This window comes from Ambystoma mexicanum, chromosome 6p, assembly GCF_040938575.1.
Source record: "Ambystoma mexicanum isolate Mex_15411 chromosome 6p, UKY_AmexF1_1, whole genome shotgun sequence".
In the NCBI taxonomy this organism is placed as follows: Eukaryota; Metazoa; Chordata; class Amphibia; order Caudata; family Ambystomatidae; genus Ambystoma; species Ambystoma mexicanum.
In genome coordinates this window covers 95,697,423-95,718,784 of record NC_090935.1, presented here as the reverse complement: position 1 = coordinate 95,718,784, position 21,362 = coordinate 95,697,423, and the positions used below count along the sequence as shown (strand labels likewise).

General features: G+C 46.2%; 1 protein-coding gene across 1 annotated transcript in view; it reads left to right on the top strand.

The window, feature by feature from the left end:
- Positions 1-21,362, top strand: part of NPR2 (natriuretic peptide receptor 2) — a 558,288-nt gene that overhangs the window by 227,377 nt on the left and 309,549 nt on the right. The window contains exon 3 of the mRNA XM_069626775.1: positions 2,866-2,979. Coding sequence (XP_069482876.1) covers positions 2,866-2,979 — 114 coding nt within the window. The remainder of the gene's footprint in view (positions 1-2,865; positions 2,980-21,362) is intronic.

Here is a 21,362-nt window from a genome sequence, read left to right as displayed (position 1 = left end):
CCCAAGTTTGTCTGGACATGGCTGGGCAGCAACAGCTGTCTCTAGCCTGGCATGCAAAGAGGCTTAGTATTCTGCCTCCTCCGTGTAGCCCTTTCTAGCATGGCATCCATTTGGGAAAATACACTGCATGGACGGTTTGCACTGCTAAAATGCTGGCCAGCACCAAGAAAAAAAGAACTAAAGATTCCAGGTCAGGATTCACAGGTCTAGAGCAAAAATGTACTACCCTTGGCCACAAGTCTTAACAGAGTCATACATCACCGTGACATGCAGCGACACACAATATGGTTACCACTTTCCATAGGCTAGCAGTGGGACAACTCCTTCCCACGAGGATCAACCACAGGGTCCTCAGTACCACAATTCTTCTTTATGCTCAGGAGTTCTACAGTAATTCGGTTATTCGTTTTAAAGCCTAATCATGTGACTAAACACAATCACAAATAAATTAAAAAGGGTAAGCATAGAAATAGAGAAAAGCTGCCACCCAGGTCTAGGAAGACCCTGGTGGTACAGACAAAGATACACCAACCAGCAACGCCTTTCTGCTGTCACAACCATCATCGCTGGAATTACTGGCTCCCAATCTCCTCGGATAGCTTACATCCCTTAAGGGCAAAAGATAAAACTGTGCTTTCCCTTTTACTATTGCGGATGTACTCTAACCAAGACAATGAGTTTTAGTGGGTCCGGGCACAAAACAAAAAATGTAGAGAATATGGCTGCTGCACTGAAGAGCCCAGACTATGGCCGAATATGCCTTTCCGACTAGTCAGCACTGTTTGTCTCTGCGCAACCACATATGGAATAGGTACATATGGGGCTGCACCACGGACTCATCAATTTATTTATTTAACGCACCTAATACCATACCTGAGTTCGGTTTCTAAGCGTGGATCGGGGATTCGAACCTCTGTTGATCTGGGTGGTGTTGCTTCCAAGACCAGCGCGTTGCCCCTGTGCTCAGCTCAAATCTCCTCATCAGAAGCATCAGTGTGGACAGAAAAGCTGCTCGTGCTCCTTGGTGGCCAACACAAGGCCCCACCCTTGAATGTGTTCAGCCATTTGCATGGCCTCTTGCACCTGAGGGCCACGTGACCTTCCTTCCCAATCCATGTTTGTGCTGCTCAGTACAGGAGCTGCCATATTACTAAACACAGCAATGAAGTGCTTCTAGGTTTTGAGCACACACCAGACCAACATAGTCTCAACTTTAGGTTCCATGCACCATTCCACTGATAATGAACTCCACTAAAATTGCAATGCAACCTCTAGGATTGAATTATTAACCCTTCCTTGCTATGCCTTTTAAGTACCATTCTGAGGAGTTCAAGATGTGAACCCCAGTCTGGGATTAGAATAGACATATCATGCAGAGGTTTCAGGGAAAAGTCCAGTCCCACTGAGGACCCTGTTTAATCCGAAACTGAAAGACCCCAGGGACACTCTGCATGCAAGGGCTTACCTAACCTGCACCTATCCTGTGGGAGCCTCACCTGACATTACCCCATGTTATATCCATGATGGCCATGCATCCAGAACATTCATGGCTGTCTAGGGGCTGCCAAGCTTCTCAGCAGGGGGTAAGATGCTGCTGCTGCCCAGCACTGTTTTAATTCTGCCCCGCTGCCATGGAGCAACACCATGGCCGTCACTGTACCCAAGCAGTTCCTAAGCTCTACCGACGTACCGTTCTTTTCTCTACTGACCTTCTCTGATATTGAGTAAGTGTTCGACACTTGCTATATACTCTATTTACTCCTTCCTTCCCAGCCTACTGCAGTGAGTTGGAGATGGTCTTTCACCCACCAACCCCACACTCGCTGAAGGAGGCTTCCCTGGGGTGCCTCTCCCTTGCGGAGGTTAGGTGATGGGCAGACACTATGGATCCTGACCCTATAATTCGCCATACATTTGTATGAAGTCCCAGAGTATGTTCTCCATAGGTCTCAGGGTCATAGTCCTTAATGGGTGTCAGTTCCCGGAGATGCACCTTCACTCAGGCGGCTCCCTACTCATAAACCGCTGCTCTTAGTCAGAGTTCAACCACTGTGGAAACCTCATGGGGTACCCAGTGGCGTAATCCGCAGCCACGCAAGGAGATGGACCCTACCATCCAACAAGATCCTTCTAAGGAGATGTTAAGTCAACACGTCTGTATTTCTGGGTGGCTGCCATCTTCTGTAGGGAACCCTATGATGGCGCCCAGGGTGGGCATTCTGTCCGCTGTCACCTACTGACCATGCTCGGGTTGATATGGGCCCCCCTATTGGCCAGCTGCCCCTGTTGGCAGATGGGCTTGTCCTCCTGATAGCCACTGTTCTTCTCTCCCTGGGGGCAGCTGCTTCCATGGAAGACAGAAGTGATGGCCCAGGGGTTGGTGGGTGGACTGTATAACGGTAATGTGGTAGTCCAGGATGGGAGAAAAAGACCCCCAACATCTCAGAAAAAGAAACCTCTCGATGCCTAGTCAATGAGGGGCCTCTGTATCATGGTATCGGGTAGAAGTTTACTTACATGACAGAGGTATCTTGATCAATCTTCCCACATGGCAAAGGATAAGGGATATGGCAGGCTAGTTATCCATATGACACATAGGACTCCCTTGTTATCTTTTCAGTGTGTCCCAGGGATCTGCTTGGCATCCCATCCCTTGTCTGCATGCTTTCAGGTGGTCTTTGAACTCATCCCCCCTCCCTGCCCCAACCCCCCCTGCGACTGGTTTCTACATGAAGTCGAATCTCTGATAAGTCAAATCTTCTCCTTTTTGGAGAATGCTGTTGGATTAATGCTGCTCCCTCTTTGCCTGTAGGAGGTGCTGTGAACTCTTGCTTATGTACTGAACCCCCTCCTTCCTCCTTGCAGACCGTGCTCATCATCACCTATCGCGAGCCCCAGAACCCGGAGTACCTGCAGTTCCAGACGAAGCTCATCGAGAGGGCCAAGTTGCAGTTTGGAGTGGACCTGAACTACTCGCTGGTAGGATATCTCCTTGGCACTGTCCGCTCTGCTTCTATTCTAGGTTTCTTCTGCTTGTCCGACACTCTGTCCATCTTCCTGCCTGACTCTGGCACCTGCTTCCGCTGTCCTAATCTCCTGTGAGTCTGATGACTCCCTGCCTCTCTGGTGCTCTCTCTCTACCTCATCTCTGTCTGAGAGTGCCTAGGATGTGTTTGCTGCTATGCTGAGCACAGCTTTACCCAGTACTCCATTTTTTAAAATATGTATTTGTTTTTTAAATATGTTTTTGTTTAAATTGATATTATATTTACATATTTGTATGTGTTTAAGGTTTTAATTAACCAATTACACTATAAATAAATAAAAAAAGTACTCCAGAAACAAAGTAGGGCAGAGGGGTAAGATAAGTAAGCAAGCATTGGCAAAGCCAGTCGTTTTGGCTTTGTTGTTGGCAACCATGTTCCCTTTATTTGTGGATTTAATATAGTACCACATTCTCTCTATTTAATTTTTCATTCATCCCAATAAAATGATTAACATGCGTCCACCAGTCTTTACTTGGGATGCTGTATGCCTTAGACATCAAGTATAGCAACAATTAACCCATTGCGTGTAAAGCAGTTATTTGCCAGGAAGAAATGACTGTTTAAAATAAATACGTGTGCCCCCATGAAATGCAGAAAAAGAGTGCCCGCCCACATATGCTTCCTGTCTCTATAGCTGTGTCTCATGCAGGCGGCTGAGTCCTACCACTAGGGGGCAAAAACTGAAAAGGACAGGAATTGACGTTGAAGGAAGTCGACGTAGATGCATTTGTTTTATTTATTTATTTCATTTATTGGATATTTGTAAAGGCGCCTATACAACAAATGGTGTTTCAATGTATGCACGTGTTAAGGCGGTCATATACCACTTAGCTTCGTGCTGCACATAAACCAAATCAGGGGTCTTTGGCTCTCCAGATGTTTTGCACTACAACTCCCATCAGTCCTAGCCAAGAAAGTCAATGGTATGGGATCATGGGAATCATAGTCCAAAAGACCTGGAGAGCCACCGGTTGCAGACCCCTGTACTAATTGGATGGATAAGAGATGCAACATAATAAAGGTGGGGGTCGTGGCGGGAGGTCACCTGGATCCCTGGAGAACGCCATCGCAGAGAATGCACTACACATGTGAGGAATGCATGTCTGCCTGTCTGTTTTAGTGACTGCCTGGTTTGCAGCCCCTCCACCCAGAATGGTCTCTGCTGAGCTGGCTGGCTTTACCTCTGTCTTTCCTTCCATATTCCTCCCCTGTGTCTGCCTTTCTGTTTGTCAATTAGATATTTCTATCTATGTATATATAACGTATAGTGTGACAGCCTCAGTAAGCAGAATGCTTTGGGGTGGCACCCCACTCAATCTAAAAGTCCAACCGATATAACGCTAAGCGGACAGGGTTGACAATGGCCCACCAGCCCAAACCATGTGCTTTGGCCACATGAGGGCCCAGGGCCCTTACTGGTCCTATCCATCCCTGTGTATGGGACTTTTCAGTATTAGCACCTTGGGCTTTTGTTCCAGGTGCTAATAAGGAAAATTTCGGCCACGAGAAAAATGCATGCCCAATTTCCCTTAAAGAAAACTACAAACAAATAATAGCTGTTTTGGGGAATAGTAAAGGAAGCAAAACCCCACTACCGCAAGTTAGATCCACAAGAGGCGGGTGTGGAGACAGAGCGGACGGGTAAGCAGGGAGGCATTAAGTGGGAGTAAGGGCAAGCTATTCATGGGACTGTGGGGCAGCAGGGGCGGGAAAGGTGCGTAGGGCACTGGCTGAAAATAAAACATTGTGGGCAGCGGAGAGGAGGAACAGTTGGCTGAGAGAACGCAGTCAAGTACAGGTGGATTCCACCTGCGATATCAGACACCTTACTGGCCAGACGCTCTCCCCTGGCACAAATAAAAGAATATAGAACCAAAGGATCTCTCTCAGAACATCATACTTCCAGAAAGATGGAAAGATCAAAAAAGTCCCAGAGGAGCTTCGGATGAGGAGTTAAGTCCTCACCCCTGCTTCCAGCATGTCCATTGGTAGTGGGTGCCCCATCCAACAGGGTGTAGTATCTTTGTCACTGCTGATTGACCAGTGAGGACCACATGCCATCTGTGTGGGCGCCAGTACTTGAGTTTAATTTGGTCTTGGGTTCCCAGTGAATTTTCGTCTCCCCCTCCTTCACAGACACTTAGGTATCAAGGTGGTTTCTGTCCTCTGCTCACCATCGTAAACTGTCCCCTATCCTGACCTTCCTGGCTCTTTCAACAGCTTTGCCTAAAATGGACCACTCCTGTGTTCGCTGACCTTTGCCGCTCTTGGTATGCAGGACCCAGATCTTGACTGGGTTGCCTCCTACCTTTCTCACAGGTGTTGGGTTCTCCTATCACATCCTTAAAGATGATACAGTTTTATCACGATTTATGTCAACATATGAGATTAATGAAGAATAGAATTCTATTTTTTGTAATTAGGTTTTGCTTCGGCACAGTGTAATTTCATTTGCCACTTCCCAGCTATAAGTAGGTGCCTTGCGGTTTAAAGAAGTTTTCATCTCTGGGTAGCTGCTCTTTTTACACTCAGTCACTGTAACGGATTGATTTCTGAAGATAGCTCAGCGGCAACGTGCGCACCTTGGAGACAAGACAATGGGCCTCATTACAAGGTATGCCGGTAGCCATGCCGCTATTGGCGGCATGGCTGCCGGCAAAACCGCATCCGTGTCCTCGGAATGAGGATTTACCGGACCATTCCGAGTTCGGATGGCCTGGTAATTCCTCACTCGAGGACACGGACACGGTTCATCCCCATTCCCATTTCAGCCCCCATAGGGCTGAATGGGAATGGGAGAGGGAGTAAACAACGGGCCATTACGAGATTGGTTTTCCCAGGCGTGCTTAACGTGTCCCGCGAGGGGACCTCGTAATGTGGCGGAACGGGTTGAACAGTGCCGCAGCCTTTTACGGTGCCGTTTAACCCGTTCCGCCAGGGTCGTAATGAGGCCAAATATGAAGCAACACAGGTTCGATCCCCATGTCCTCGCTTAGAAACCTCTGCGTGTTTAAGTGCATTATAAATTTGCAACTAAGACAAAAACAATTACGCAACTACAAACAAAATAACAATTCCTGTAACAGCGCCTCGATGCCCGCAGGCTGTGTTAGTGCTTTAAAAAAGTAAAATAAATGTGTTTTTTTTTAATTTTTACTTTAGCCATAAGCCATAACAGGTTATGGTATTATGACAGTTAAGAACACACAATTCTTAATGGCACACTAAATTGATATCACATAAGTGGCAGATCTGTGAGAACACACCAGCTATGGGAAAGCTATGATACCTGGATTTTCTGCTTCTTTTAGCTCTGCTTTGGACCAACAGGGCTACCCCAGCCCCACTCAACCAGACATTGACTCCAACTGCTGATCTTTTTTTTTTTTTTTTTTTTTACTTTATTGTATATGGTTTACAAGAAACCTTTACAAAAAAAAAAATAATAATGTATCTTTAAAAGGTAGAAAAACATTCATTACATTTAAATTTCAAATTATACAAACAAGCATTAAAACATAGATCCAATTTCCAGTTAAAATTTCCAGAGAATGAGGGACAAATTTAAATTTAAATTTTAAAAGGTACAACTGCTGATCTGAACCTGTTGATCCCCTTGAAACCCAACATATCAAATGCGGCTTTTAACCACATGGAGCCCAACCTTGAAAATGTGCGGGTGGGCCCTTAATCACCTTAACCCAAACAGACCCATCACTTAAAAAAAAAGTACTAGGTTGTACATTAGGCACATTTATATTACAAATATCCAGGGAGCAGTTAGATGGTGTTGCATGACCAAACTAACCCAAGTCTCAACAGACCACATCAGTTCACATCTTTTATACAGTTTTGCAACAGTTAAAGCACTCCTTAGTACTTCATTGCAATCCACCCCCAAACATGATTGGACAAATCCCTCTTCAAAGAAATCTGATCTTTTCCCAGTTCCTATGTTTTCATTGGCCTGTTTCATCTTAATAGTCATCTTCAGATCATATTCATAACACACCTCTTCTTAGGATTCGTCCATAGTAGGTCATGACATCAGCATATGGTTAAACATTGGTATTGAAGCATAATTCATTACTAGCAATAACTGGCGTAAGCCGTTTAAACCCTAACTCTTGATTTGCACATGGCTCGCATGAATATTCCCTGTGATATGAGGAAGGCCGGCTGAATGATTTCTATTTGAGTTAGCGATACTATCTCATTCCCCAGGCCAACGTTCCATTGAAACTTTCCAATCTACAAAACCCCCACTTCATTGCACAATTGAAACTCCTGAATAGCCTTAGGCACTGTCTTACCCCACATTTTACTACTGACCAAAATTAATAATGAAACTCCTTCTGTCACGCTCTCAGGCATCAAGAGATTACATCTACTATCTACGAAACCTATTAGAACATAAAAACCCATGGCTATTTTCTACAGTTATACTCACTGCAAAGGTTGAAAGTACTCATTCACCTGCCTTCTGCTTCTGAAAACCTGGCAAGGTCAGTTTAAAAGTCAAAGTGCGTTTTGCAACAAGCATCCCAAATACTGTGTTTCTGATTCTTTTGTGCGATTCATGAATTCCCGATGTATTTGTATGTACATGTATGTTTTTACATTTGGTGGGTTTAACATTTTATCTTTCTGCCCGCATGCAAGCTAATATGTATTTTTAGTTATTTATTTATTTATTTATTACATATGGATAGCACCCAGACCCAGAGCTATCACAGGGCTTGTACAGTAATTGTGAGAGTTAGCAGCCAGAAACAGTAGATAGCAGTGAATACATACATGCATACAGTCAGTGCAATATCATAATCCACAAGGTGCGAGACCACCAAAGGGTCACAAACATAGGGGTGTATCTAGAAATTAAACTCCGGTGAAGTCCCACCTATGGTATGGGGGGCTACTTCAGGTATGTAAGCAAACAAGAGTGACCAAGTAGGTATGACCTAGCAGAGAGCTAGAGTTCAGTCATTGCAAGTATGTTACAGGTTAAACAATTGACTTAGAGGCAAGGGTACGGTGTGTAGCAGAGCAAGAACATACATAGACAGTTGCAACATTCAGGTGCAACTTGAAAAGCATTATCTGGAAAAGCCACACCTCACGGTATCGGAGGCTACATTAGATATGCAAGTACAGTTAGGTAAAAAGTAACACTGGTAAGTGTGAAAGGTCTGGAAAAGTCCACCTCATGGTATGGGGCTACATCAGATATGCAAGTACAGTTAGGTAACAAATAACACTGGTAAGTGTGCACGGTCTGCCAAAGCCACACCTCATGGTATTGGGGCTACATCAGACATGGAAGTACAGTTAGGTAAAACGTAACATTTGTAAGTGTGCAAGGTCTGGCAAAGTCACACCTCATGGTATGGAGGGCTACATCATATATGCAAGTACAGTTAGGTAAATACATAACATTGGTAAGGGTGCATGGTCTGTCAAAGCCACACCTCATGGCATGGCGGGGCTACATCGGATATGCAAGTACTGTTAGGTAAAAAGTAACATTTGTAAGTGTGCATGGTCTGGCAAAGCCATACCTCATGGTATGGGGGGGAGGGTACATCAGATATGCAAGTACAGGTAGGTAAAAAGTAACATTGGTAAGTGTGCAGGGTATGGCAAAGCCACACCTCATGGTTTGGGTGGCTATAGCAGATATGCTAGTACAGTTAAGTAAAACGTAACACTGGTAAGTGTGCATGGTCTTAAGCAAAACAAAAAGGTGATGGCTGGAAGGTTTTGAATTAATCATAGCCATGGGCAAAGCTCTGGACAGCCATCCAGACCATTGTTTTTTCACCCTGTCAATCCATTACAGAAGGGGAACGATCATATGCAAATCAGGCGTGGTCCCATCCCAAGCAGTCCAACATGAACCTCTACACCAAATCCCTTTGACACAAGACCACAAGCATCCCCAAACATGTTTCAGCCTTGTTGGGCATCATCAGTGAGGAGTAGCTTGGGTCTCTAGGCCCACCAGGCTCGGGGCCCACGTCTGGGCATACCTTTACCCACTCGGGGTGACTTGAGCAAAACAAAAAGGTGATGGCTGGAAGGTTTTGAATTCATCATAACCACGGGAACAGCTCTGGGCAACCCTCCAGACCATCGTTTTTCAGCCTGCCAAACCATTACAGAAGGGGAAATACCATATAAAAATCAGGCTTGTTTCCACCCCAAAAGGGGCAGTCCAGCCTGAACTGCTATTCCACATCACTTCTGCACGAGACCACAAGCATCCCCAAACATGTTTCAGTCTTGTTGGACGCACCTAATGGTAAGGGGGGCTGCATCAGGTAAGTAGGCAGGCAAGATGTGTAACAAGTACAGCACGCGGCTGCAAGGTCAAGACAGGAATGAGGAATTGTCAAAGTACTAGCGTGGATTAGTGATAATATAGATATGGTAACTGCCATGCTGTCGCATGAAGTAGCAAGTTAGTTATCTGCCACTGCAAGCGGGGTGTGTGCCCAGATCATTTCAGCAAGTGGCCTTCAGTGTTGGAGGTAGATGGGGTGGAGTAGATCCACATTAAGCCTGGCTGAAGCAGACTGGTAGTAGTTGCTTTCATGCAGCGGGGAAGAACTGGGGGTGGTAGTGTAGTGAAAACAATGTGGGAGTGGGGCTGGGGCCAATCGTGTACGTATGTGGGCCGCAGCAGTACCAGGGAGTCTGGGCCGACAATATGCCCACAAGGCAAAGGAGGTGAAAATCTCCTTACCTAGCGCTGTAGTATTTGGCTCAATGATGCGGCTATAGTGGTCATGGGTTTCCGGGTGGTTTTCAAATTGAGTATGAAGCAATCAAGGGGATGAGTGAAATATGGCTCTGATGTGCCGTACAAGCCCGGACAGGCTCAGACAGGGGTGAAGGTCTTATGACCCGGCCTGGGTATGTGTGTTTCAGTCTCCTGTGTCTGTAGGTATGTGTGTTTCAGTCTCTGTGTCTGTGGGTATGTGTGGTTCAGTGTCTGTGTCTATGGGTATGTGTGTTTCAGTCTCTGTGTCTGTGGGTATGTGTGTTTCAGTCTCCTGTGTCTGTAGGTTTGTGTGTTTCAGTCTCTGTGTCTGTGGGTATGTGTGGTTCAGTGTCTGTGTCTATGGGTATGTGTGTTTCAGTCTCTGTGTCTGTGGGTATGTGTGGTTCAGTGTCTGTGTCTATGGGTATGTTTGTTTCAGTCTCTGTGTCTGTGGGTATGTGTGTTTCAGTCTCCTGTGTCTGTAGGTATGTGTGTTTCAGTCTCTGTGTCTGTGGGTATGTGTGGTTCAGTGTATGTGTCTATGGGTATGTGTGTTTCAGTCTCTGTGTCTGTGGGTATGTGTGTTTCAGTCTCCTGTGTCTGTAGGTTTGTGTGTTTCAGTCTCTGTGTCTGTGGGTATGTGTGGTTCAGTGTCTGTGTCTATGGGTATGTGTGTTTCAGTCTCTGTGTCTGTGGGTATGTGTGGTTCAGTGTCTGTGTCTATGGGTATGTTTGTTTCAGTCTCTGTGTCTGTGGGTATGTGTGTTTCAGTCTCCTGTGTCTGTAGGTATGTGTGTTTCAGTCTCTGTGTCTGTGGGTATGTGTGGTTCAGTGTATGTGTCTATGGGTATGTGTGTTTCAGTCTCTGTGTCTGTGGGTAATGTGTGTTTCAAAGCATGTACCTGTGCGTTTGTGTGTTTCAGTCTCTGTGCTTATGTTTATGTTTATATTTTTGAATTTATAACGTACTCCTGGTACCCTGGGGCTTAAGGGCACAGAACATATAGAAACTACAAAAATAAACGGCATAAGCAACATCAGCCAGTACCTGACTAGGGCGAAACACGTAGAGAGACTAGCAGAATAAAAAGGTTTTACATTTTTTCTTAAACACGTTAGTTGGCTCAATGGTTCTGAGATCCGGGGGCAAGGCATTCCATGCCAGTGGAGATGCTACATTAAAGGCTCCATTCCACACTGTATTAGTTTTGAAGCGAGTGGTTTTAAGGACATTTGAATTGTCAGATATTAAAGATCTCAAAGGGGGCTTTATGCCCACAGCTTGCATTAGATATATTGGCATATGCCCTACAACGCTTTTCTGGGTAATTAATACCAGCCTGAAGCGTACTCTGGCTTGCACAGGGAGCCAATGCATCCGAGACGTGATCTCTGAGATTCAGTCTTTTCACGACTCTTACTGTCCGATTCTGTATTACCTGAAGGCGATGTGGAGCAGTTTGGGTAGCGCCAGCTAAGAGACTACAGCAGTAGTCTATCTTATACCCTATCATAGCTCTTGCTAAGGTTTCAGATTTGTTTCAGAGATTAGTGGGCAAAGATGGTGCAGATGTTTGATATAATAGTAAGAAGTAGAGACTCGGCTACTAATTTGAGCCTTTATATTCAAGTTTTTGTCCAATATGACACCCAGAGTCTTGACTTTATTTTGAACCTTAATACTGCATTGAACCATGTTAAAGCTGCAGTACATCGGGTCAAGTTTAGCCAATTTGGAATCAGAGCCAACAATCAGGACCTCCGTCTTTGCGCCTTGGCAGTTTCAAGTTCTTTTAGGATTTTGAGTAATTCTTTACTATCGGATGCGGCATTTAATATTTTGTAGTTCAGAGATTCCTTTTTTGCTGAAATGATTGCCGCTTTGTAAATGAGCGCTGCTTATTTATAATTATCCAGACGTGACTGGTCCCGGGATTGTCTCCAAGCATAAAACGATTAGATTTTTATTGCTTTAAGCTCCAAATGATTATCATTGGACCAGGAGTTGCCTTTCCGCTTCGCCAGGCATATTTCCTTGGGACAGGCTAAGGTGTCTGTGACAGACTTGAGAGATGTCATTAGACTATCTGTAATGTCCTCCAGACTTTCCGTATTCTGAATTTCAACCTTCAGGGATTTGGCCCAAGGTGTAAGGTTCTCCAGAGTCAGGTTCTTGTAACTTCTAACACGAGTGGTGACCGTCATGGCCACTTGTTTCTTAGTATACAGGGAAATGCAGGTTTTGGAAATAAATACAGTAGTGATCTGACTAAGGACATGGTAAAATTTCGACTTTAGATTGAGGTTATGAGAGGACAACCAATCAAGGGTGTGACCCTTTATATGCGTAGGCTCTCTAATCAATTGTGTGAAACCCAAGGAATCCAAAGTTGACTCCAAAACCCCTGTAGTAACATCCGTGTTACACCCCAAGCAGAGGGTAAAATCTCCAAGGAGAATCAGCTTGGTATTAGGGTTAAGAATGGAGAGAAAATAGTTGCTCAGCTGTAAGGGGAAATTGGGATCTGGGTGGGGGCCCTATAAAACAACACGATATTCAAGGTTGTTTCAGCACTAATCCCCACGTTGATCAGTAGAATTTCAGGTCCAAGGATAATTTGGGTCTTAATTTCCCACACTTTTAGATCAGATTTAAGGATGAAGGCCACTCCTCCCCCTTTAGTATCCGTTCTGTCTTGCCTAATCATGCAGTAGCCAACAGGAATGGCATGTGCAAGGGAAGGCCCTGCTGCCTTGTGCCCCCAAGTTTCGGTGAGGGTGCAAATATCTAATTCGTGCTCCGCAATGTGCGTAGCCACCTCTGTAGCTTGTTTCTGCAGCGATCTGGTATATAGTTGCATATATTTTAAATTAGAAGAGGGGAGTGTCAGTGAGGTGGAATTAACTTGGTGTTGACTGAACACTTGGACTTTTTCCCATCTTGTCTCTTGTGTCTACTGGGACATCTGGACATAGTCGGGGTTTGGAGGGTTGGGTAGGTGGCTATACACATGGGAGCTGTAGTGGGAAAGATCTTAATTTGTGGGCCCTTCGCCAACTACCCCTCCATTTGTGCCTTGGAAGCAGCCTCACAATGAGCAGGAATGGCTATTTGGCTAGGTGCGATATTCCCATGGTCAGAGCCACAACCCAAATCCTCCTTCACCTTCTCCGTGTGCTTGATAGTCTGAAGATTTTCCCACTGATCCGTGTTTTTCTGGTCATTCAACGAGCCTGCGTGGGGGTCTGCGTGTTTCAGTCTCTGTGTCTGTGGGTATGTGTGTTTCAGTCTCTATGTTTGTGGGTATTTGTGTTTCATTCTTTGTGCCTGTGGGTATGTGTGTTTCAGGCTCTGTGCCTGTGGATATGTGCCTTTCAGTCTCTGTGCCTGTGGGTAGGTGTGTTTCAGTGTCTGTGCCTGTGATATGTGTGTTTCAGTCCCTGAGTCAGTCGGTATGTGTGTTTCAGTCCCTGAGTCTGTGGGTATGTGTGTTTCAGTCTCTGTGTTTGTGGGTATGTGTGTTTCAGTCTCCTTTGTCTGTGTGGTTGTGTGTTTCAGTCTCTGTGTCTGTAGGTATGTGTGTTTCAGACTTTGTGCCTGTGGGTTTGTGTGTTTCAGTCTCTGTGTCTGTGAGTATGTGTGTTTGTGTGTCTGTGGGTATGTGTGCTTGAGTCTCCAGTGTCTGTGGGTATGTGTGTTTCAGTCTCTGTGCCTGTGTGTATGTGTGTTTCAGTCTCTGTGCCTTTGAGTATGTGTTTTACAGTCCCTATGTCTGTGGGTATGTGTGTTTCAGTCTCTGTGCCTGTGTGGTTGTGTGTTTCAGTCTCTGTGTCTGTGGGTATGTGTGTTCAGTCTCTGTGCCCGTGGGTTTGTGTGTTTCCATCTCTGTGCCTGTGTGGTTGTGTGTTTCATTCTCTGTGTCTGTGGGTATGTGTGTTTCAGTGTCTGTGTCTGTGGGCTTGTGTGTTTCAGTCTTTGTGTCTGTGGCTATGTGTGTTTCAGTGTCTGTGTCTGTGGGTATCTGTGTTTTGCTCCTTGTGTCTGTGGGTATGTGTGTTTCAGTCTCCTGTGTCTGTAGGTATGTGTGTTTCAGTGTCTGTGCCTGTGGGATTGTGTGTTTCAGTCTCTGTGACTGTGGGTGTGTGCCTTTCAGTCTCTGTGTCTGTGGGCATTTGCCTTTTAGTCTCTGTGCCTGTGGGTATGTGTGTTTCAGTCTATGTTCCTGTGAGTTTGCATGTTTCAGTCTCTGTGGGTATGTGCCTTTCAGTCTCTGTGTCTGTGGGTATTTTCCTTTTAGTCTCTGTGCCTGTGGGTTTGTGTGTTCAGTCTCTGTGCCTGTGTGGTTGCGTGTTTCAGTCTCTGTGTCTGTGGGTATGTGTTTTTCAGTGTCTGTGTCTGTAGGTATGTGTGTTTCAGTCTTTGTGCCTGTGGGTATGTGTGTTTCAGTATCTGTGTTTGTGGGTATGTGTGTTTCAGTCCCTCTGTCTGTGGGTATGTGCCTTTCAGTCTCTGTGTCTGTTGGCATTTGCCTTTTAGTCTCAGTGCCTGTGTGTATGTGTGTATCAGTCATTGTGCCTGTGTGGTTGTTTGTTTCAGTCTCTGTACCTGTGGTTATATGTGTTTCAGTCTCTGTTGCTCTGGGTTTGTGTGTTTCAGTATCTATGTCTGTGGGTATGTGACTTTCAGATTCTGTGTCTGCGGGAAATTGCCTTTCAGTCTCTCCGCCTGTGTGTATGTGTGTTTCAGTCTCTGTGTCTGTGGGTTTGTGTGTTTCAGTATCTGTGGGTATGTGCATTTCAGTTTCTGTGTCTGTGGGCATTTGCCTTTCAGTATCTGTGTCTGTGGGTATGTGCCTTTCAGTTTCTGTGTCTGTGGGCATTTGCCTTTCAGTCTCTGTGCTGTGGGTATGTGTGTTTTGGTCCCTGTGTCTGTGGGTATGTGTGTTTCAGTCTCCTGTGTCTGTAGGTATGTGTGTTCCAGTCTCTGTGCCTGTGGGCTTGTGTGTTTCAGTATCTGTGGGTATGTGCCTTTCAGTTTATGTGTCGGTGGGCATTAGCATTTCAGTCTCTGTGTCTGTGGGTATGTGTGTTTCAGTCTCTGTGTCTGTGGGTTTGTGTGTTTCAGTATCTGTGTCTGTGGGCATTTGCCTTTCAGTATCTGTGTCTGTGGGTATGTGCCTTTCGGTTTCTGTGTCTGTGGGCATTTGCCTTTCAGTCTCTGTGCTGTGGGGAAGTGTGTCTTGGTCCCTGTGTCTGTGGGTATGCATGTTTCAGTCTCATGTGCCTGTAGGTATGTGTGTTTCAGTCTCTGTGCCTGTGGGTTTGTGTGTTTCAGTATCTTTGTCTGTGGGTATGTGCCTTTCAGTTTATGTGTCGGTGGGCATTTGCACTTCAGTCTCTGTGCCTGTGGGTATGTGTGTTTCAGTCTCTGTGCCCGTGGGTTTGTGTGTTTCAGTATCTGTGTCTGTGGGTATGTGCCTTTCGGTTTCTGTGTCTGTGGACATTTGCCTTTCAGTATCTGTGTCTGTTGGTATGTTCCTTTCAGTTTCTGTGTTTGTGGGCATTTGCCTGTCAGTCTCCGTGCTGTGGGTATGTGTGCTTTGGTTCCTGTGTCTGTGGGTATGTGTGTTACAGTCTCCTATGTCTGTAGGTATGTGTGTTCAGTCTCTGTGCCTGTGGGTTTGTGTGTTTCCGTCTCTGTGCCTGTGGGTTTTTGTGTTTCAGTATCTGTGACTGTGGTATGTTTGTTTCAGTCTCTATGTCGGTGGGTATTTGTGTTTCAGTCTCTGTGTCTGTGGGTATGTGTTTCAGTCTCTATGTCTGTGGGTATTTGTGTTTCAGTCTCTGTGTTTATGGGTTTGTGCCTTTCAGTTTCATTTGTCTGTGGGTATGTGTGTTTCAGTCTCTGTGCCTGTGGGTATGTATGTTTCAGTCCCTGTGTCTGTGGGTATGTGTGTTTCAGTCTCTGTGTTTGTGGGTATGTGTGTTTCAGTCTCTGTGCCTGTGGGTATGTGTGTTTCAGTCCCGGTGTCTGTGGGTAGGTGCGTGTCAGTCTCTGTGCCTGTGGATATGTGCTTTTCAGTCTCTGTGCCTGTGGGTATTTGTGTTTCAGTCCCTCTGTCTGTGGGTATGTGTGTTTCAGTTTCCTTTGTCTGTGGGTATGTGTGTTTCAGTCTCTGTGCTTGTGGGTATGTGTGATTTAGTCCCTGTGTCTGTGGGTATGTGTGTTTCAGTCTCTGTGTTTGTGAGTATGTGTGTTTCAGTCTCTGTGCCTGTGGGTATGCGTGTTTCAGTCCTGGTGTCTCTGGATAGGTGCGTGTCGGTCTATGTGCCTGTGGGTATGTGTGTTTCAGTCTCTGTGCCCGTGAGTAGGTGTGTTTCAATGTCTGTGTCTGTGGGTATGTGTGTTTCAGTCTCTGTGCTTGTGGGTTTGTGTGTTTCAGTCTCTGTGCCTGTGTGGTTGTGTGTTTCTGTCTCTGTGGCTGTGGGTATGCTTGTTTCAGTGTCTGTGCCTGTGGGTTTGTGTGTTTCAGTCTCTGTCTGTGGGTATGTGTGTTCCATTCTCTCGTACCTGTGGACATGTGTGTTTCAGTCTCCTTTGTCTGTGGGTATGTGTGTTCAGTCTCTGTGTCTGTGGGTTTGTGTGCTTCAGTGTCTGTGCCTTTGTGGTTGTGTCTTCAGTCTCTGTGTCTGTGGGTATTTGCCTTTTAGTCTCTGTGCCTGTGGGTATGTGTGTTTCAGTCTCTGTGTCCATGAGTAACATCTTTCCGCAAACTGCTGAAAACCTGGCTCTTCCCCTAAAACCAACCGGTAACCAAACTAACCCAAACAGACAATCAGCATCTCAACGACACCTACCCAGCAAATTACCTGTGGCAAGAAATTGACAGCTAATGACCCCAAATATAAGCTAGATAGACAAACAGAATTAAATGAGTAAAGTAGATCAAAACAGTGAAGCAGTTAATAAGAATAAATCAAGAATAAATCATAGGGAAACTCTAATAAGACGTAAACTGCATGAAGAGGGAACAAAATGAATGGCGATGATGAAATAGTTAGAATAGATGAAGCGTGTTGAAAAAGATGAATGCACTGAGTGAAAGAATGCATGAATGGAAGAACTGATGACTATATAGACTGAATAAGTGTGTAAACTAAATGAGTATGTACATCGGATAAGTGTATAGAATGGATGAACTTGCTAAGCGTTTGAGTGTGTAGAGTGGTTGAGTGTAAACAGTTGAATGCACTGAATGGAAGAATGCATGAGTGGAAGAACAGATGACTACATAGATCAAATGAGTGTGTAAATTGAATGAGTATGTAGATTGGATGAAGGTATAGAATGGATGAACCTGCTTAGCGAATGTGCGTCTCGAATGGTTGAGTGTGGAGAGTGGATGAGCGTGTATGGCGGATCGGTGCATGAATACAGAGAAGCGGATATAGGACTGATGAATGTACAGAAGGTATGAGCATGTAGAGTGAGTGAGCAGATAGAGTGAATGAGCGTGTAGAGTGGGGGAGCGTCTGGAGTGGGGGAGCGTGTAGAGTCGGGGAGCGCGTAGAGTGGGGGAGCGTGTAGAGCAGAGGAGTGTGTAGAGCAGAGGAGCGTGTAGAACGGTGGAGCGTGTAGAGTGGAGCAGCGTGTAGAGCGGAAGAGCGTGTAGAGCGGAAGAGTATGTAGAGCGGAAGAGTATGTAGGGCGTAAGAGTATGGAAATGCGGATGAGCGTGTAAGCGTATAGAGCGGATGAGTGTATAGAGCGGATGAATGTATGGAACGGATGACGAGTGTATAAAGCCGATGAGTACATAGAACGGATGAGGGTATAGAACGGATGAGATCACAGAGCGGATGAGGTTACAGAGCAGATGAACTTATAGACCAGGATTACTGCGTATTACCAAACGCCTCTAAGGGACTGATTAGTGCATATTAATGTTGAACGTGGGGAAAACATGAGTGCATAGAGCGGATGAGTGCATGGAGCGAATGAGTGTACGGAGCGGATGAGTGCAGGGAGAAGATTAGCTGAATGCATGGAAAGCACGAATGCATTGAGCGAATGAGTACAGGGAGTGGATGAGTACAGGGAGTGGATGAGTATGGGGAGTGGATGAGTACGGAGAGTGGATGAGTACGGGGAGCGAATGAATACGTGAGCGGATTAGTACCGGGAGCGGATGAGTACCGTGAGCGGATGAATACGGGGAACTGATGAGCGCCGGGAGCAGATGAATGAAGTGAGCGAGTGAGTGCGGGGAGCGGATGAGTTGAATGCATGGAAAGCACGAGAGCACTGAGCAGATGAGTACATAGAGCGGATGAGTGCATAGAGCGGAGAATTGAGGAGAGCTGATGAGTGAGGGAACAGATGAGTGCAGGGGAGCGGATGAGTGAGGGGAGCTGGTGAGTGTGGAGAGCTGGTGAGTGCGGGGGGCTGGTAAGTGCGGGGAACTGGTGAGTGCGGGGAACAGATGGGTGCGGGGAGCAGATGGGTGCAGGAAGTGGAAGAGTGCTGGGAACGCGTGAGTGCGGGAGCGGGTGAATGCGGGGAGCGTGCAACTGCATAGGGTGGATGAATACGAAATACAGGGGCAGACAGGACTGCATGCATGGGGCAGACAGGAGTGCATGCATGGGGCAGACTGGAGCGCACATGCCGGACTTGAGCGCGCGGGGCGGACGGGAACGCATGGAATGAATAAAAGTACATAGAACGGACTGGAGCGCATAGAACTGCGCGACATACATAGTATGATCTGGAATGCAGGGAACGTTTGAAAGAACATGTAACCCATCATATCACACCCCACGCTTACTCTCTTCTTTACACCACCACTCAACTAGAACACAGAGATACTATGACACCATTCGGTATAACTGTTCTCATACTAACATCTCCCGCTCACTCCCCATCATTCTAAGTAAACACTGCTGGTTACACACCCCCCAGCCAGGCTTTCTCCTCAGGCCTAACGCAGCCACAGTCGGTCTGGATAAATCCTGCCAGAACGAACACATACCTCTGATCTCAACCATCACACCTATCGCTAAGAGGCAGCTATTTCATGAATACCGCCCCAGCTGAACACATACCCGGTGCGCACACGCGCCTTTGACTCTCTCTACTCTCTCTACTGACCTGAACTTCAGTTCCCAAGGGCGTTCAACCTACCAGCGCCTTCAGACCATACCAATGGTATATAAGGCGCTATAGAAATGCAAAATAACATAACATAACATAACATGCATGTTTTGTTGGCCACACCTGAATATAAACCCTTCTCCTATGACATTGCCTTCGGTGCAGGGAAGTGTGTTCTCCTTGCAAATGGCCGCCTGGTGACTTGGAGTCAGTATTGCACTGCTTGTATGATGGGAACATTTGCTGTGGCGTGTTCAACGTGCATCAAGGACTCCATGTAATGGAGGCTCCCACCGTCTGCCCCCACTCGTAATCCGACACCCATTCTACCAGATCGAATGGTGTCATCAGTAGATCCATTTGCCGGTATTCTGGTGGATTTACCGCCAGAATACCAGCAAACTTGTAATGAGCGCCATAATGTTCTGAATCTGGGTTTTGTGCAGAGCATCTCACCCGCTCCTGTATGTTATGCTATGGTGATGGGTCTTGTTATAACACAGCTTTTGCCATTGGGGTGGAATTTCAGTGCTTTGGTACCTGCTAGTAAACAGGCGGGGTGCTGGGTGGGGCAGTGGGGGCATATATCAGAAGAATCTGTGCAAAGCATTCTGAGCTTTATGGGTGCCTTGTGTGAGTGTGCATGTGGTTTGTTTGTGGCATGCATCATTGCTTTGCTGGGAGTGGATGTTCATTAGGCCAGTTGCTGTTCCCTGCATGTGGTTTAGTTTAGGGTATCGAGTGTGTATACCCTCTTAGCCTACCTCTCACCTGCCTGCTAGATAACATTTTGCCCTCACCTTTAACCTGCCCCTGTCTCTCACCTCCTCTGCCTCCACTCTAACACTTCACCCATCATGGTCACATCCCCAGCAGAGCTGGCCGTACCACCCACCTGCACTTAAACATGTCCAATGTTGGTTGTCCTTAATCTATGTATGTCCAATTTTGGATTGTCCCGGTGACTGTTCCGTTTACTCCCCTCCTCAACCTGGTCAGAATTTCCCTCAAACTCACCCCATAGTAAGAAGCTCTCCGCTTCCAGTCAAATCTGTTTTCTGATCTGTTGTGCGTTCTTTTGTGATCAAAAGAGCATTGCTCCTCCCTGTATGAATACATAAATAAATAAATAAATAAATAGTGAGGGGGCGAGGGTGGATGGTAGGGTTGTAGAATTTAGTGAGCGCTTGGATTGTAGGGTGTGTGTTGCCTGGAGACGGAGGCACGCTGAGGGCTGCTTTTGTAGAACTTGGTGGATGGTGGTGAGGGCAGCAGGTTGAGAGTTGACTGGTAGAGTATTGGTTCTTATATAATTCGGCAAAGGTTGTGGTCACCGGATCAGTAACAGGTATTGGGTCGATGCTTATACTCATACTGCACCTCTGGTCATTGAAGCTTGGCGTGGCATAGCATTTTACCATCGAATTCCGGGAGGATAGCTCAGGGGCAAGGCGCTCGCATTGGAAGCAAAACGATGCGGAGCAACGCCGTGTTCGATCGCATTATAAATAACAAATTATAATGAAAATAATGTGGGATAGCCCTTTGAGTCATGCCATCCATCGGAGCATGAGGCCTTTTCGGGTATGTTGTGATGAGGTTGTCATGGATGATGGCAAGCCTAGACACAGCCGAGGGCACGAGGAAGCAGCACGGCATATCAGATCAAAGGCATACCCCTCTTGGGTTCGCCCATATATCCCTTTGCGTGCTGTCAGCTGGGCACGTTTTTTTCTGTTATGCTTCCAGTATCTGACGTTCTACTTTTGTCCCAGGTGTTAAATGTGCCTGTCTTGCTTGCCTTCATATTGTATTTTGAAAGGGCTGGACTGGGGTTTCGGCTTTGAGTTGCATGTTCCACCAGTCGTTGGCTCTTCTTTTGCATAGCCAGGTTTTGAGAGCTTTTCTGAGGGCAGCGTGGTCTAGTAAGGTAGGGTATGCCATGTTCATTATACTTAGCCAGGTATTCAGAGCTTTTCTGAAGGCGGCGTGGTCTAGTAAGGTAGGATATGCCATGTTCATTATACATAGCAAGGTGTTCAGAGCTTTTCTGAAGGCGGCGTGGTCTAGTAAGGTAGGGTATGCCATGTTCATTATACATATCCAGGTTTTGAGAGCTTTTCTGAGGGCGGCGTGGTCTAGTAAGGTAGGGTATGCCATGTTCATTATACATAGCCAGGTTTTGAGAGCTTTTCTGAAGGCGGCGTGGTCTAGTAAGGTAGGGTATGCCATGTTCATTATGCATATCCAGGTTTTGAGAGCTTTTCTGAGGGCGGCGTGGTCTAGTAAGGTAGGATATGCCATGTTCATTATACATAGCCAGGTTTTGAGAGCTTTTCTGAGGACGGCGTGGTCTAGTAAGGTAGGGTATGCCATGTTCATTATACATAGCCAGGTT